The sequence below is a fragment of the Lutra lutra genome, chromosome 1 (assembly GCF_902655055.1).
Source record: "Lutra lutra chromosome 1, mLutLut1.2, whole genome shotgun sequence".
Lineage (NCBI taxonomy): Eukaryota > Metazoa > Chordata > Mammalia > Carnivora > Mustelidae > Lutra > Lutra lutra.
This window is the reverse complement of record NC_062278.1, coordinates 168,095,057-168,112,438: the sequence shown is the minus strand read 5'-3', so window position 1 is coordinate 168,112,438 and position 17,382 is coordinate 168,095,057. Positions and strand designations below refer to the sequence as shown.

General features: G+C 36.3%; 1 protein-coding gene across 5 annotated transcripts in view; it reads right to left on the bottom strand.

Moving 5' to 3' along the window:
- TMCC1 (transmembrane and coiled-coil domain family 1) overlaps positions 1-17,382 on the bottom strand; it is a 263,955-nt gene that overhangs the window by 130,648 nt on the left and 115,925 nt on the right. Inside the window, exon 1 of one of the 5 annotated variants that reach the window (XM_047744026.1) lies at positions 2,393-2,749. The exons of the other annotated variants lie outside the window; for them this stretch is intronic. Within the exon in view, the coding sequence (XP_047599982.1) occupies positions 2,393-2,431 (39 nt within the window). The 5' untranslated portion in view covers positions 2,432-2,749. Of the gene's footprint in view, positions 1-2,392; positions 2,750-17,382 lie in introns of those variants that run through there. 5 annotated transcript variants of the gene reach the window in all.

Genomic DNA, 17,382 nt, shown 5'->3' with positions numbered 1-17,382 from the left:
TGCCTGCCTCTCTGCCTACTTGTGATCTCTGTCAAATAAATAAATAAAATCTTTAAAATAAAATAAAATAAAAAAATAAAAATGAAGATTTTTACTTCATCTATTTCTTAATTCACTTGCTCCTTTTACAAGTTCAGGTGTGAACATTCGTTAGCCTAGAGGAATCATTTGAATACTCTAGGGCAAATATCCATGGTAAGTAAACATGGTTATCAAACTTAAGATAAAAAGAATCTAAATTAGGTATTAGGTTTAAAATCACTGCAAACATTTACATTTTCTTTCACAAAATTTCAACAGAATTTATACATGATCACATGAGTATCCTTTTTGTTAAAATAGGAAATTGCTTTTTAAAATATGAGATCATCTTAAGACAATTCTATACTTGTGGAATATTTCTTATTGGCAAAAATACTTGTTACTAAAGTTGGAATCATAGAAAATTGCATGCAATTTCTAGTCAACTGTTTTTGACCTACAAAAACCCAATTTCACTTTCAGTGTTCAATTTGTGCCAGAAATACCATATACTGGGTTAAGACAGGTCCTGTGATCTCAGGTAACATATGGGTTTAGCTGAAAAAATAGAAGAGAGGTACAGTGCATTCACTGAAATTCAAAAAAGAAAACTTATTGACTTAACTATTCATTTCTCTTCCATATTTCAGCACCCATACAGATTGAAACAATTAAGAATATTATTTTTTCAAGGCATTACTGAATATATTCTATATTAAGGCCATTTGACAGAAAACAAATTTCCCTAGAATTGGTCCTAAACATATAGGACCTAGAAACCAAGTTAAAATGGAGGGGAGGGATGATAGAAAAAAAGAAATTAAAAGAGGTTACCTCTTTGAATGTTTTTATATGATGTACCTTCTATTTCTTCATGTTATAGAGAAGATATGCTCCTAATTCCCCGAGAGTGTCTTTTCTATAAATCACTACAGGGTATATAATATATAGTAAAAAGTGAAAAGCATAGAAGTTCAAAAAATAATTTGGAGAGAAATATTGGGAGCAAAATACCTAGAATGAAGTTATTTGCTAAGTGGAAAATTATCACCTGGCTCTGAACTATTTCAGGCACTCTAGTGCAGAAAAATTACTGCCCTGAGAATCTACATATCTGCTTTTTAAATGTACTACATATTTGAAGTATATAAACTAGAGGTTGTTCAAAGAGAAACAAAAATTATTCTTTTTAAATTGCCTAGAAGAAATTTGGGGGCTTCTTGGCCCACTATCCCTAACACACATAGCTAGAGTTGGGAGAAGAGAAGCAAGGGAAATTTATTTTACTACTTCTAAAAAGTCCCTGTTAGGCTCGGCGATCAAAGAGATGAAATTTGTCATGTGGATGGACGCAAGAGCTTTCTTTGCTCATTTTTGCCTGAGTGCACACATTCTACACTGAGGTCACCTATGAAGAACTAAAAGGTTTTCCCTTAAGGTAATAACACATTTCAGGATTTAACAATTCTAACAACCAAGAAGTGAAGAATGCCTACTGATCTACTATTTAAGTTTCTGTCTGCAGGGAATGAACTGTGACACAATTCAGCCACCAACTACTATCTTTTTAGAATAGGCTTTTTAAAGAACAGAATTATTTTTTGAAATAAAGCTCAACTCTCAGCACACCTCTTTACAAACGTGTTCCTGCACCAGTTAAATAGAGAGCTCGATGACTGGGTCGAGAGAGGGCTGGCCACAGCAGGGCAGATTGAGAAAATCCGCAGCCCCTCTTCCAGGAGAGGCTTTTTTTAAAGTTTGAATTTCTTAGGTTAAAAGAACTTTTCCCTCAAAGCTGCACAAATGGAACCTGCTTTTCAAGCAGAACTCTGTAAAAAATTGCTTTGTGAGCCTTCTGGTTACTGCTTTTCACATACTCCTTCATTAATTATGCAAATTTCTTTTAACATTTTTATGCAGGTATTGCTTTGGACTACTTTATGGACATTTTCCCCAGTTTAATACTAAATTTTATATACAAGCACTGATTCCACAGACCAATAAGGCTTTCTCATCTTGGTCAACAAGCTGCCAGATTAATTGCTAATTAAAAATGCACTTTTTCCCACTATTCTTTTTCATGCACACCCCCTTGGAAACTGTATTTCAGAAGCAAACTATAACTTTTCCCAAATTTACAGATGACAGCTTTGGTTTTAGGGGAACAAAATCTGTAGTTGCCAGTGCAGTCAGCCTGAAACCTTTGTGTCTGTCAGAGGAAAGAACAAAAGGCAGCGCTTCCTCCCCCAGCCCCTCCTTAGCTCTGGAGGAAGGCAGGCTTGACAGTATAGTTCTAGAGAGAAAGGAAACCATGCCGAATCTAGTGAGAGTTTCCCCTAAACAAACACACAAAGCTACCCAAGCTACCCACCTTGGATAGCTGCCTCCTGAGGCTAAAGCGTTGAACCATGGTCACCCTGAGTAATCTTCAGACAAAGCAATCCACGAAGGGAAGGGTTTTGTTTTGTTTTGTTTTTAAAAAACAGCTTCTTTGAAAAGTCGGTGGCAAAACATTTTGAAGACTATCACAGAAGTCCAAAGAATCTCCCTGGGAGTCTTAGCAAACTTGGAACCACTTCATTGTTCCATCGGGGAGATACTGCAAAGCCTACGTCCGAGAGGGCGGGCGGACCGAAGCAGGGAGGGGCAGAATCCTGGAGCTGCTTCGCCCAGTGCCAAGCTCAGTTAGCACTTCCTGTGAGTCAGCCGAGAGGGGTCCAGAGTGAAGGACCACCCCTTCTCTTTCTACCAAATCCTCAGCCTAGGATGCGGCTCTGGTGCCACCTGAGACTCCGGGGGCCAAACCTGATATTCTGGTCTGTGTGGGGCGAGGAGTGGCGCACTGGGGTTAGAAAGCATCAGCCTCAAGCGGAAACCTGGCAACTGCAATTCTTCCCAGCCTAAAGCCCTCCCAGTGGAGGAGGTCCCCTGCAAAGAGTGACGCCCCCTTCTCAACCTCTCCCTCAGGTAATCTGCTGGGTAAAACGGTGTGAATAAAAGGAGGTGGCCAAAAGCCCCTGACTGTACCAGCTATGCTCCGAGGAGACTCCTCCCAGCTGGGCTCGGCAGCTGTCCTGCTTTGTCTAAGGTAATGGCCAAGCCTTTCCTCTTATTCACCAGGAGGAGTCCCGCCTCAGGAAGGAATGTCAGGTGCAGAGTGGCATACTTTGAGGGTGACTTCAACTTCGTTACAGGGTGACTTCAACTTCCTTACCAAGTTAAAGAAACTAAGGCTGCCTCCTGAGCTAATTGACTGCTCTCATAACGATGTAATTTTTAAGTCTACACACTTAACAAAAAAACCAGCTCAGAGTCAATAAATGTAGGTAAAGAGGTATGAAAATGACAATCCTGAGGCCAGTTGCAAAGATAAAAAAAATCCTATTTGATTCTGCTGCCAAACAACCAAGGTAAGGACAAAGCTTCATTTTCCTGAAATTTCCACTCTACATGCTCATCTCTGAATTGTTCATTATTCCTAAATGATTTTTAAAACTGACCAGGGCAGAACTTGTTGGCATATATTAATTTTCCTTGCTCTAGTGATTCTCAATTCCCTGTAAGCATGATTATGTTTATGTTACATGTAGCCTTTGCTGGAATAAACCTACTATGTGAGATCCTTGTGTTAGACATTTCACATCTACTATCCTATTGATTTCTTAACACCCCCCCCTCGGAAATATGTATTAATATCCCAATTCTTCAGATAAGTAAAGCAGGAATATTCTAAGACATCAGTATTATCATTAGGAAACCATACAGTGTTACTAACTTTTCTCCTTTCGGTGAGAAAACTGAAAAATGAATTTCAAAAGACAGATCTTTTATACAAATGGTTATTCTCAACCATGCCCTTGTCACACACTCCATTTTCCAGTTATCATCCAAATATAGTGCACAATTTTTAAAACTTCACATAATAAAATATCACACACATATTTCATAAGACCTTAGGAAGAATACAAAAGATTTACCTATGTACCAGATTCAAATAAGTAACAGGATGCCACAGCTCCAAAAAATAATAACTCTAACCAAAAAATATATATTTTACATATAAATGCAATATATATAATTATATATAATATAATATAAATATAATAAATATATATTTTTATATAGAATATATTTTTTATATATAAAGTGGGCTTTATATTTTTACATATAAATATAATATGTATATTATTTTTATATGTAAAAATATATAAAGCCCACTTTATATATAATATATATATTCTATATAAAAATATATATTTATATATTTATATATATAAATATATAAAGCCCACTTTATATATTTATATATATATTTTTTGCTTAGAGTGATTATATATAAATTATATATAAATTTTATTCCAAAAACATTAAGTGGAGAACGGTTGAACATATTTAAACTATTCGTGAAATCCCAAAGCTAAGAAAACTTTAATCAACAACTATGACTAAAAGTAAAGTTCCCTCATATTTAAGGTTCAGAATAGCAATGTAACCTAATATTTAAACTGACTGAAATTTAAGTCCAAGTAGAAGACAGGCTGACAGAGAACCCGAGCTCTGTGTGTTTTCTGTTTTATTTTTAAAGGGTAAGAATACCAGTACTTCCATATTTTTCCTACACAATGAAACTGAATACTCAAAAAATTTCTCCTGGGAATGAAAACCTAATGAGATGCCGGTGTGGAAATAATAAAATTCCTTACAGAAAGACATACTGTTTTAAATATAAACATGAAGTGCTTCTGATATAATCAAATGGAATCCCAGATAATTGCTAGACTGCAAAGAATTGCAAGAGTCCTTCTAACCCACACCTCCCAAAGAAAGGAAAGAGGAAAAGGAATTAGAAAAAACTGTCACAAGTCTACACACCAAGATACACAAAAAATATCAATCATGAATTGAACAGGATATATATATCCTCAAAGTCCCTGATACATATAAAAAGATTCACGGATGAAACGAACAGTGTCTTCATTCTAGGAGGAACTTACTCATTTCTTACCTATTAATATAAGGATAAACCTCTAATTGTTCAAATGCAATAAGACCTGTTAATAATCATTTGAGTGTATGACTGCAACTCAATCCTTGATAAGATGACAAAGAACTGAAAAGATCGTCAATAAATAGCCATTAAGGGAAAAATTACAATCTCTGAATATAATCTATTTTGAGGTGTCTGGCAGCAAATGAGTACAGTAGACCGAGATCAAAGTTTACAAAAGAATAGCTAGAAAGACAGAAGTGTATAACCTAGAGAAATATAAACAGCTCTGCAATCATTCTTTTATTACTCCAAGACCTGAATAAACAATGTCCTTTCAGTAATCTGTGATTGAAAATCCACAACCCCCTTATTCCATGTAGAAACAGACAGGAACTGTCCTCGGGGTTCTTAATCTTTTTTGGATCACACACTCTTTAGGGATCTGTTAAAAGCTATGAACTCAGTCACTGGAGTGACAACATAAAATTTATGAATGGACATACACAGTGTTTTTGACACAATTCCAAATGGTCAATGAATTCCCCTAAAGCTTGTCCAAACACCCCATTTTAAGAACTTGGTTAAGTTCCCTAGGGGTGCCTGCGTGGCTCAATGGTTAAGCACCCAACTCTTGATTTTGGCTCAAGTCATGATCTCAGAGTACTGAGACTGAACCTTGGGTCAGGTTCTGAGTACAGAGCCCACTTGAGATTCTCTCTATCCCTCTCTCTCTCTCTCTCTGCCCCTCCCTACTCTCACAAGCTCTCTCTCAAACAAAAACAAAAACAAAAAAGCCTCTTGACCCCATCATAACTAAAAAAGAGATGAACATCAATCACTAAGCAATCCTGTCTTCCACTTTCTACCAGAGTTAAGAGTTTTAAGTAGATTTAGGAGCCAGAAAAAAAAGTCTGCCTTTAACATGTTGGCCCCAGCTCCCCTTACATTTTCCTTATTTGTTTGTTAAATAATAATCTACTTCCAAAGCCACAAATAATCTTCAGGAAATGGCATTTTATTTGCTTTAGTTTTTATTATCTTTATAGAAAAATATTTTACTCTCCTTATTTTATCTATCATATATAACCCCACACTAGGAATAAACATTAGTACCGATCTTATTATACATTGTCCTGCATGTGCATAAACATATGTATGTATGTTTAACTAGGACTATACTGCTTTCTGATTTACTTTATCACTTAAATGCAAAACAGGGAAGCCTAGGTGGCACAGTCAATTAAGTAGCCAACTCTTGGTTTCAGCTCAGGTCATGATCTCAGGGTCATGAGATGGAGCCCTGCCTCAGGCTCAGCACTGAGCGTGGAGTCTGCTTAGATTCTCTCTCCCTCTCTCTTCGCCCCTCCCCCCACCTCTTTAAAATAAATAAATCTTTAAAAAAAAAAAGGGCTGCTAGAAGGGAGGTGGTGGGGTAAAATAGCGTAATTGGGTTACGGACATTAAGGAGGGCACCTGATGTGATGAGCACTGGATGTTACATACTACCTATAAATTACTGAACACTACATCTGAAACTAATGATGTACTATAAGCTGGCCAACTAAATTAAAAAAAAAAAAGTCCAAAATAACAACAGAAACACACAAATACCTTGAGTAAATATTTATAAAACTTAAATAATCATCCCAATTTAGCTGGATTCTATATTTGAAACACCTGTCCCTCCCCCCTTTGCACCTTCATTCTTAAAATTCTATATAAACACATTTTAAAATAAATTGATATTAAAGTTGTATATTACTGAATATCACGCAATACAAACTACACTTTTATAGAGAAGTAAACTAAAGTTCAAAAAGGTTTTTTCAAACTTGCCCCTAAATCACAGAGTTGATATTAGAGTCGTAACTGGAACCCCAAATACAAATTTCACTACATTGCTGCTTCCATTATATCATGTTTCCTCTTATTCTTAACAATTTAAAATGCACTAAAAAACAAACGCTACTTAAGATATTCATTCAATAAAGTTCTTCTGAAACTGAATAATTATTCTATTTTTTTTTTAAATGTGACCCTTTATACTTTAAGTTGAGTGAGTCTCCTCGAAGCTTGGCACAACTGAAACTCTTACACAAAGTTATATTAAATAAATCATGTTTAAACATCATTGTGGATTTTAACCAGAGTCCTGTAATAACCCAGAAGTAACAGGAGCCAGAAGTAAGTGCCAGTTAGCTACCAGTCAATAAAACTAAGCCTAAGAATTTAATAGGCTTTCATTAAGCAACACGTCATTTCAGAAAGCCCCCTTTCATTCACACACTAAACAATTATTTATGACACCCTTTACTTTTAAGGAAGTCACAACCTAGTAAGGAAACAGAAAACTTAAACAATTGTCATTAATATGGCAAGTGCTATAATACCAGGAACAGTAATGACAAAAGGAGTGATGAACTTTTATGGGAAAAATAAAGTCTTAAATCCGGAGTCTTTAAGGTTGGAGAGGTATTTTGCAAATGGACAAAAAAGGGGAAGGGCATTCCATGCAGCAGAAAAAATACAAGTTAAGGACACAGAAATGTGATTCTAGTGGTAAGTAAAACTTTGTTTTTCACAGTAAAATGCAATATGTTTTTAGCCTATAGTGTTCAGAATATTTTTTGTGGAAATATGTTTGTGGAATGGGACTGTAGGCTCTAACAAAATTTAGTTATTCCTCCTTTCCAAACTGCACATTATTTGCCACTTTTATATAAATGGCCCAAATGGGAATAGCCCAACATTAATAAATAATAATGTGATAGGTTCTCTCTTTATAGAAGCTATGACTCTTTTAGTTACTGTCTCCCTTTAAAACAAGGAAGAAGCTGGGACGCCTGGGTGGCTCAGTTGGTTAAGCAGCTACCTTCGGCTCAGGTCATGATTCCAGCGTCCTGGGATCGAGTCCCGCATCGGGCTCCTTGCTCAGCAGGAGCCTGCTTCTCCCTCTGCCTCTGCCTGCCATTTTGTCTGCCTGTGCTTGCTCTCTCTCCTTCTCTCTCTGACAAGTAAATAAAATCTTTAAAAAAAAAAAATAAAAAATAAATAAATAATAAAAGAAGGAAGAAGGAAATCTACTTTCAAAAAAATTAAAGTAAATAATGCTGTTAGCTTTGGACTCCTCTGGCAATTAAGGTCCCTTAAATGATATGAGATTTCTATCTTGCAAAAACAAATTTCATTTGGCAATCCCACAACAGGTAACAATACAGATACCACATTTTACCTACATAGAACAGATTAAGTAATTTGTGTAGTTATTTATAAAGGTCGAAGCCACTGTCAAAAGATGTTGATGATCAAAAAATTTGAATACCTCTTGTATTCAATTCCATAAGTAACTCATTGTGATAGTTGATTTAAAGAACAGTCAAAGGGTGCCTGGGTGGCTCAGTGGGTTGAGCCTCTGCCTTTGGCTCGGGTCATGGTCTCTCAGGTCATGGTCTCGGGGTCCTGGGATGGAGCCCCGCATGGGGCTCTCTGCTCGGCGGGGAGCCTGCTTCCCCCACCCCCTCTGCCTGCCTCTCTGCCTACTTGTGCTCTCTCTGTCAAAAATAAAATAAAGAACAGTCAATCACATCAAATAGCATTTTTATTTTAGTGAACTGGGTGGGCATGGCTCTTTCAAATGTGCTAAACTAAGGTTGTCCCCTTCTATATCAGCAATATTTTAAGATTTGCATTTATTTCCCCCAAAAAACTCATGCCATGCATCACCTACAGCAAACGCATACATAAAAGAGCAAAAGAAGAAAAGATAGAGAAGGGAGAGGAAAAAAGTTTATTATGTGATTACCAAGTGGCAAAAAACTAACAAGACTATTATTTACTATGTTGCAAAGAACACTCAGTAAGATTATAAATATAGAATAATTAAACACCACAAAAACAAGTCCTTAAAACAGTTTACAAGGTGTTCCAGGTGCTGGTGCCTGCTTTCCCTCTCTAGACATCTCATTCTACTTTAAACTTAATTCCAAATTTCAGCTTAAAGGTCTGTACCTTTTGGAAAGCCTTTTCTATATCAGCCCTCACCAAACCCTTACCAAATCATCTTACCAGTTGATTCTTCCTTACAACACTGTACAGTAGTCTCTCCCTCATTTGTGGAGGATTCTTTCAAGACCTCCAGGGGATGACTAAAACTGTGGATAGTATTGAACCCTATATATGCAATGTGTTTTCCTAGACATACTTATGATAAAATTTATAAATTAGGTAGTTAGAAATTAATAATAACCAGTAATAAAATATAATATTATAACCATATACTGTAATTAAAAGTTATGTCAATGTGATCTCTTTCAAAATATCTTCTTGTACTGTATTCACCCTTCTTCTTGTAAAGATCTGAGATGATAAAATGCCTACATGAGATGAAGTAAGGTGAATGATGTAGGCATTGTGACATATCGTTAAGCTACTACTGACCTTGGGGCACCTGGGCAGCTCAGTTGGTTAAGTGTCAGACTCTTGATTTCGGCTCAGGTCATGATCTCAGGGTCATGACAGCAAGCCGCACATCAGGCTTCCTGCTCAGCAAGGAGTCTGCTTGAGGGTCTCTCTCCCTCTGCCCCTCCCCCCAACTGTGCATGCTCCCTCTTTCTCTAAAATAAATAAATCTTAAAAAAAAAAAAAAAAAAGCTACTACTGACCTTCTGACTATACACCAAGAGGATTATCTCCTTCTGGGCTGCAGTAAAAAGCAAAACCATGGTTAAGGGGGACTGTTGTACTGTAATCTGTTCCTCTTCATCCCCTTCATCAAAACATAAGTTTCTTAGGGGCAGGGACCCTAATATGCTCATAGGAGTATTCTGATACCTACTAAGTCCTTAAATATGTATTGAATAAATGGTTTCAAAATATAAGGCAGTGTTCAATGGCCCTATACAAATTCAAAAGTTTCTAAGACATTCTGGAATTCCTTCTCTCTTCCCTCAACCATCTCCCATACCCCCAAACTCTCTGATCTTTCTGCCTAATTAAATTTTACTTACTCTTCTATTCCATTCTTGTAAGGATTTATTTTATTAACCATTTGTCAATTATTTCCCATTTATGGAATACTTTTTGTGATTTAGTATTTTCCAATAAAAAATTTCCTATGAAAATTCAGAAAATACAGTAAAATATAAAGAGTAAGAAACTTTGTTCAAAATTATCACATACAGAAGTAACTACTACCATGTTTTAATGGATTTTCATCTGGGATTCTTCTCATTCTTTAATTATGTAAGTAATGTATGAATGCTTAATTGTTGTAGCCACTATTATCAGTTTATCCTTCTTTTACAATAAACTTCTACTATTTACCTATAAAAGTATGCAGTATTATCTTCAGTTAGCTTTTTCCTTAACCCAACTAATATCATAATTACATATTAATTTAGAACTTCCTTCGCTATGGTCTGAATGTTTGTGTTCTCCCAAAAGTCATATGTTGAAATGCTAAAGCCCAATGTGATATTAAGAGGTGGGAACTCTGGGAGGTACTACACTCATCAGGTTGGATTAGTGCTCTTGTAAACGAGATCCCACAGAGCTCCCTAGCCCCTTCCAACATGTGAGGACACAACAAAATATCTACAAACTGGGAGAGGGCCCTCATGCTATGCTGGCACCCTGATCTCAGACTTCCAGCCTCCAGAACTGTGAAAAATAAAATTCTATTGTTTATAAACTATCCAGTCTGGTATTTTGTCATAGTGGCCTAAACAAACTAAGATACCGGCTTTTAAAAATTCAAGAATTTACTCAGAAACATTTGTTGGGATATACGGATCTCTACTGTTGCTACATAATATTCCATAGTACAGACAGAACAGTTTATTTAATTTAGTTTATTATTTAATTTAGTTTATTTTTCTTGATGACAATTTAAATTATTTCTCATTTCTGCTAGTAGAAACAACAGTGCCATGTACATACCTACTTTTGGACACATGATATTTCTTTCTCCAGGACAGATACTAAGACATGACCCTACCCATTCAAGGTCTAGCCCAAACTCATTTTCTTCAGAAGACAACCCTGTCCACCTCAGTTCACTGTCATTTCTGCTTCTGTATAACTCATAGTGATAGTTCTTACACTTTCGTATTTGCTATTCAGGTCCTGTACTGTTATTTAGTTTTTAAAGCATTAAGCACAGCATTCTATCTTGTATTTTCTGTATGCTGATTGTATAGTATCTTAAACAGAGCAGACACTTAATAAGTATTTGTGGAAGCCCTGAAAATCTTAAAAGAAACATTAATCTTGTCTGATAGGATGTAACTGTCCTATTACCTTATTTCTTTATTCCAATATAAAAGATTATACAAACTCTAACATTGAACTATTATTGCTTTAGATTTCATTTTCTCCATTTGTAGACCTCACAAAGGAGAAAACCAAACGCCTTACTCAAGTCCAAAATATTCTAACTCCCTTTTAATTTCATGTCTCATGAAGAGAAACATTATCTGGCAGAATTTATACTTCAAAAAAATTGATACTAGGGAGAATTACATCAACAAATTGGCAGACTAGATATAGGCCTTCCTTCTCCCATAGAGGCACTAAGTTAACAATATATGGACCAAAATACCGCTACAAAAACTCTAGAGAATAGGTGAGAAGCTATTGCGCCCACACATAACATGATGAACAAGACACAGTAACAGTGAAACTTGTGGTGTTTGGTGCACACATTCATGCTACTTCCCCTGCAGGGCATAATATGGAACAACCTGAAAGAAACACCCCATCCCAATGTTTTTCCCTCAGAAACACAAACAGAACAAACTAAATGTTCTATATTCTGGTTTGTCTGAGGGCTGCCTGAGGGACTGGTTTCTGTCTTGGTTGACTCAAGCACAGAAATGACAAGAACAAGAGTTGGAAGGTGCTGCAAGTAATAGGTAAGTAGCACCTTAGAGCTGCATATCTGTAGGCAAATGCCAGGGGGAGCTAAGATCAGAAATGGTTCGAGAAGTTCTAGAACCTCGAGCTAGGCTGATTAGTGAAGATATCCCCATGCAGAAATTCAGTATGCAAAGACTGGTTATTTTTTCAAATGTCCAAATCCCAGCATCCCCACCCCCCAAAAAACAAAAAGAGAAAAAGCAAGCAAACAAACAGGGAAATTTGGTCCAATTAAAGGAACAAAAACTCTAGAAACAGGCCTTAAAGACCTATCTATAGAAACATAGACCTATAAGGTGCCAGACAAAAAAATTTAAAATAAGTCATGAAAATGTTCAATCAGCTAAAAGAGAACACAACTAAAACAGGAAAATGATGCACAAACGTAATGAGAGTACCAACAAAGAGAGACAGAAACTATACAAAGAGAAATTCTAGAGCCAAAAAGTACAATAACTGAATGGAAAATTTCACTGGAAGGGCTCAAGATCAGAGCTCAACAGGCAGAAGAACCAGTGAACTTGAAGCAGCTAATTTGAAATCAGAGTCAGAGGAGCAAAAAGAATGAAGAAAAGTAAATAGAGCTAAGGGACTAATGGGAGGGAAACTATCAGGTTGGAAAAAAAAAGTATTATATATATATAAAAATGGTCTCTAGTAAAGATAAATACATGGAAATATAGTAACCTGTACTACTATAAATCTGGTGCATAGAATTTTAATGACAAAAACAAAAAAATGTGTAAGTCTATGTTAATGGGTATACAATATATAAATATGTAATTTGTGGGGTTCCTGGGTGGCTCGTTCAATTAAGTGTCTGCCTTCAGCTCAGGTCATGATCCCAGGGTTCTGGGATTGAGCCCTGCATTGGGCTCCTTGCTCAGCAGGGAGTCTACTTCTTCCCCTACCTGCCACTCTCCTTGATTGTGCTTGTTCTCTCACAAGTAAATAAAATCTTAAAAAATATATATGTAATTTGTGACATTAATAACATAAAAAGGAGGGTGGAGCTGTAAAGCAGTAGAGCTTATGTGATTTAAATTAATGGTTTAAAAAATGCTATAACTTTAACATATTTTATGTAATTTCAGTGATAACTAGAAATAAAGTATCTACAGAATATATACTAAAGGAAATAAGGAGGATATCAAAGCACATCACTACACTAGTCCCTCTTTATAAGTTTCAATTTTTCATGGTTTCAATTACCTGTGGTCAAGTGCAATCTGTAAGATGATCCTCCTTCTGATGTATCCCCAGAAGATCAATAGTAGCTAAATGCTGCATTACAATGCCTTTGTCATTCACCTCACTTCATCTCATTGCATTTTATTATCGCACATCAGCCCCAAAACAAGGATGAGTACAATACAGTAAGACACTTTGAGAAAGAAACCAGTCACCTAAATTTTATTATCATACATTGCTATAATTGTTCTATTATCATCATTGGTAATCTCTTACTGTGCCTAATTTACAAATTAATGTTTATCATAAGTATGAATGTATAGGAGAAAACAGTATATTTTGAGTTCAGTACTATGCACAGTGTCAGGCATCCACCAGGGGTCTTGGAATATATCCTCCACAGATAAGGGAGTACTAATATACAAAAAATAAACAAAACACAAAGGAAAGCAGTGAAAAAGGAGAGGAGAGACAAAAAAAAAAAAGGCAATAAGATATATAGAAAACAATTAACAAAACAATAGTTTAGTCCTTCCCTATTAGTAGTTACTTTACAGGTAAATGCATCTACACAAAACCTAAATATGGACATATACAGATGCTTTATTCATAACTGCCCAAACTTAGAGGCAACTCAGATGTCCTTCATTAGGTGAATGGATAAACTGTGCTATATTCAAACAATGGGATATTATTCAGTGATGAAAAGAAATGAGCTACCAAGCCACGAAGACACACAGAGAAACCTTAAATCCATGTTACTAAGAAAAGAGGACAATCTGAAAAATTACAAATTGTACAATTTCAACTCTAGGACATTCTGGAAAAGGCAAAACTATGAAGACAGTAAAAAAAAAAAAAAAAAACAGTGGTGCCCAGGGGCTGGAGGTGGAGGTGAGGGAAGGGATAGACAGGCAGAACACACAATTTTTAGGGCAGTGAAAATACTGATACTTTAATAGTGGATACATGTCATTATACATTTGTCCAAACTCACAACGTGTACAACACCAAGAATGAACCCTAATGCAAAAAATGGGCTTTGGGTGATTTTGATGTGTCAACGTAAGTTCATCAATTGTTACAGATGTAGTGGGGGATGTTAATAATGGAGGACGCTATGCATGTGTGAGAATATGGGAACTCTCTGAAATTTGCTATAAACATGAAACTGCTCTAAAAAAAAAGAAACCTCTTAGGGCACCTGGGTGGCTCAGACAGTTAAGTGTCTGCCTTTGGCTCAGATCATGACTCCCTGCTCAGTGGGGTGCCTGCATCCCCCTCTCCCTCTGCAGCTCCCCCTGCTTGTGCACTCTCTCTCTCCCTCCTTCTCTCTGTCAATTAAATTAATAAAATCTAGGGGCACCTGGGTGGCTCAGTGGGTTAAGCCGCTGCCTTCGGCTCAGGTCATGATCTCAGGGTCCTGGGATCGAGCCCCGCATCGGGCTCTCTGCTCGGCAGGGAGCCTGCTTCCTCCTCTCTCTCTACCTGCCTCTCTGCCTGCTTGTGATCTCTCTCTGTCAAATAAATAAATAAAATCTTTAAAAAAATTAATAAAATCTTTAAAAATAAATAAAAATGAATAAATCTCAAAAGATCTAAATGGACTAAAACCAGAGGATCTAACTATATGCTGTCTACAAGCAACTCACTTTAGAGTTAAGAACATACATAGGCTGCAAATGGAAGGATGGAAAAAGTCCATAAAAAGTGTAACCAAAAGAGAGTAGAAATGGTTATATGAATACCAGATAAAACAGACTTCCAATCAAAACCTGTAACAAGAGACGAAGGAGGATATAATGACAAATAAGTCAGATCACCAAAGAAATCTAACAATTATAAATATTTATGCACCAAACCTCAGAGCTCCTAAATATATAAAGCAAACTGAAAGAACTGAAAGGAAAATTGCCAGCAACACAAGTGATTTCATACTCCTCTTCCAAAAATGGATAGAACAATGAGACAGAAGATCGATAACAGATGACTTTAATAACATTATAAACTAATTAGAATGAAAAGACATAGAACACTTCCACCCAACAATAGCAGAATATACATTCTTCTCAAGTGCACATGAAACATTCTACAAGACAGATCACAGGTTAGGACAACAAGTCTTAACAAACTGAAAAATTTTTAAATCATACAAAGTTATGCTCACAATGGAATGAAATAGAAGGAAAACCGGAAAATCTACAGTTGTACGGAAATTAAAGAACACACTCTTGGCCAACCAATGGGTCAAAGAAGAAGTCACAAGGTAAATTAGAAATACCGAGAGACAAATGGAAATGAAAATACAACATATCAAAACTTACTAAGTATAGCAAAAGCAGTGCTAAGAGGAAACACTGCAGCAGTAAATGAGTACATTAAAAAAGAAAGATCTTAACCTAACTGTGCACCTAAAGAAACCAGAAAAACTAAATCCAAAGATGGAAATAAATAATAAAGATTAGAGCAGTAACAGAGAACAGAACAAAAGAAAAAGATCAATGAAACCAAGAGTTGCCAACAAAGTTAACAAAGCTTTATTTAGCTAGACTATGAGAGAGCATGAGAGCCAGCATGTGGGTGTGTGAGCAGGAGAAAACTAAAATCAGAAATGTAAGCAGGGACATTACAACCAAATCCACATGATAAAAAGAATTATAAGAGAATACCATGAAGAACTGGTAAGCCAACAAAATGGCTAACTAAGAAAAAAAAAATGCACAAATTCCTAGAAATACACAATATAACCAAGACTGAATTGTAAAGAAATAGAAAATCTTGAGGCATCTGGGTGGCTCAGTCGGTTCAGCATCTGCTTTCAGCTCAGGTCACAATCCCAGGTTCCTGGGAAGGAGCCCTGCATTGCGGGGGGTCCCTGCTCAGTGGAGAGTCTACTTCTCCCTCTCCCTCTGCCCCTCCCCCTCTGCTCATGCTCTGTCTCTCGCTTTCGGTCTCTCAAATAAATAAGTAAAATCTTAAAAAAAGAAAAAGAAATAGAAAATATCAACAGATCAGTAACAGGAAAAGAAAATGAATCATTAATCCAAAGGTCTCAAGAAAGAAAAGCTCAGGATCAACCAGATGGCATCAATGGAGAGCATTCCACCAAGCCTTAAAAAAAAAATTACCATAAATCCTCCTAAAACTCTTCAAAAAAGCTTAAAAGGAGAGAACACTTCCAAGATCATTCTATAAGGTCAGAATAATCTGTTTCCTCAAGCCAAACAAAGACACTACAGAAAAACTACATTACCAATATCCCTAATGAATATCAATGTAAAACTCCTCAGCAAAATAATAGCAAAGTGAATTCAACAGTACATTAAAAGGATTATACACTACAACCAAGTGGGACTTATTCTAGGAATGCAAAGATATTTCAACATATGAAATGTGATTAATGTAATATGCCACAGTAACAGACATAAGGGAAAAAATTATATGACCCTCTAAAATTGATACAGAAAAAGCATTTGGCAAGATTCAAGACATTTTCGTGATAATAACACAAAAAAACATACAAAGGATTAGAAGGAAATTACCTCAACAGAAAAAAAAAAAGCCATTAATGGAAAACCCACAGCTGACATCATACTCAATGGTGAAAGACTGAAAACTTTCTAAGACCAGAAATAGGGCAAGGATGTCTGCTCTTGCCATCTCTATTCAACATAGTACTAGAAGTCCTAGCTAGAGCAATTAAGCAAGAAAAAGAAATAAAAATGAATAAAAGGCACCCAAATTGGAAAGGGGAAAAAAATTATATTTGTTCACAGATGACATGAATTTATATAGAGAAAACCCTATCGATTTCACACAAAAAGATGTTAACACTGATAAATGAATTCAGCAAAGTTGGAGGACACAATATCCACACAGAAAAAATCAGTTGTGTTTCAACAACTAATAATTAATAATCTGAAGAAATTAAGAAAATAATTCCATTTAAAATAGCATCAAAAAGAATAAAATAGGGACGCCTGGGTGGCTCAGTTGGTTAAGCAGCTGCCTTCGGCTCAGGTCATGATCCCAGAGTCCTGGGATCGAGTCCCTCGTCGGGCTCCTTGCTCAGCAGGGAGCCTGCTTCTCCCTCTGCCTCTGCCTGCCACTCTATCTGCCTGTGCTCACTCTCGCTCTCTCTCTCTGACAAATAAATAAATAAAATCTTAAAAAAAAAAAAGAATAAAATATTTAAGGGGGCACCTGGGTGGCTTAGTCTTAGGTGGAGATCCCTGGGTCCTGGGATCGAGCCCCCAGTCAAACCT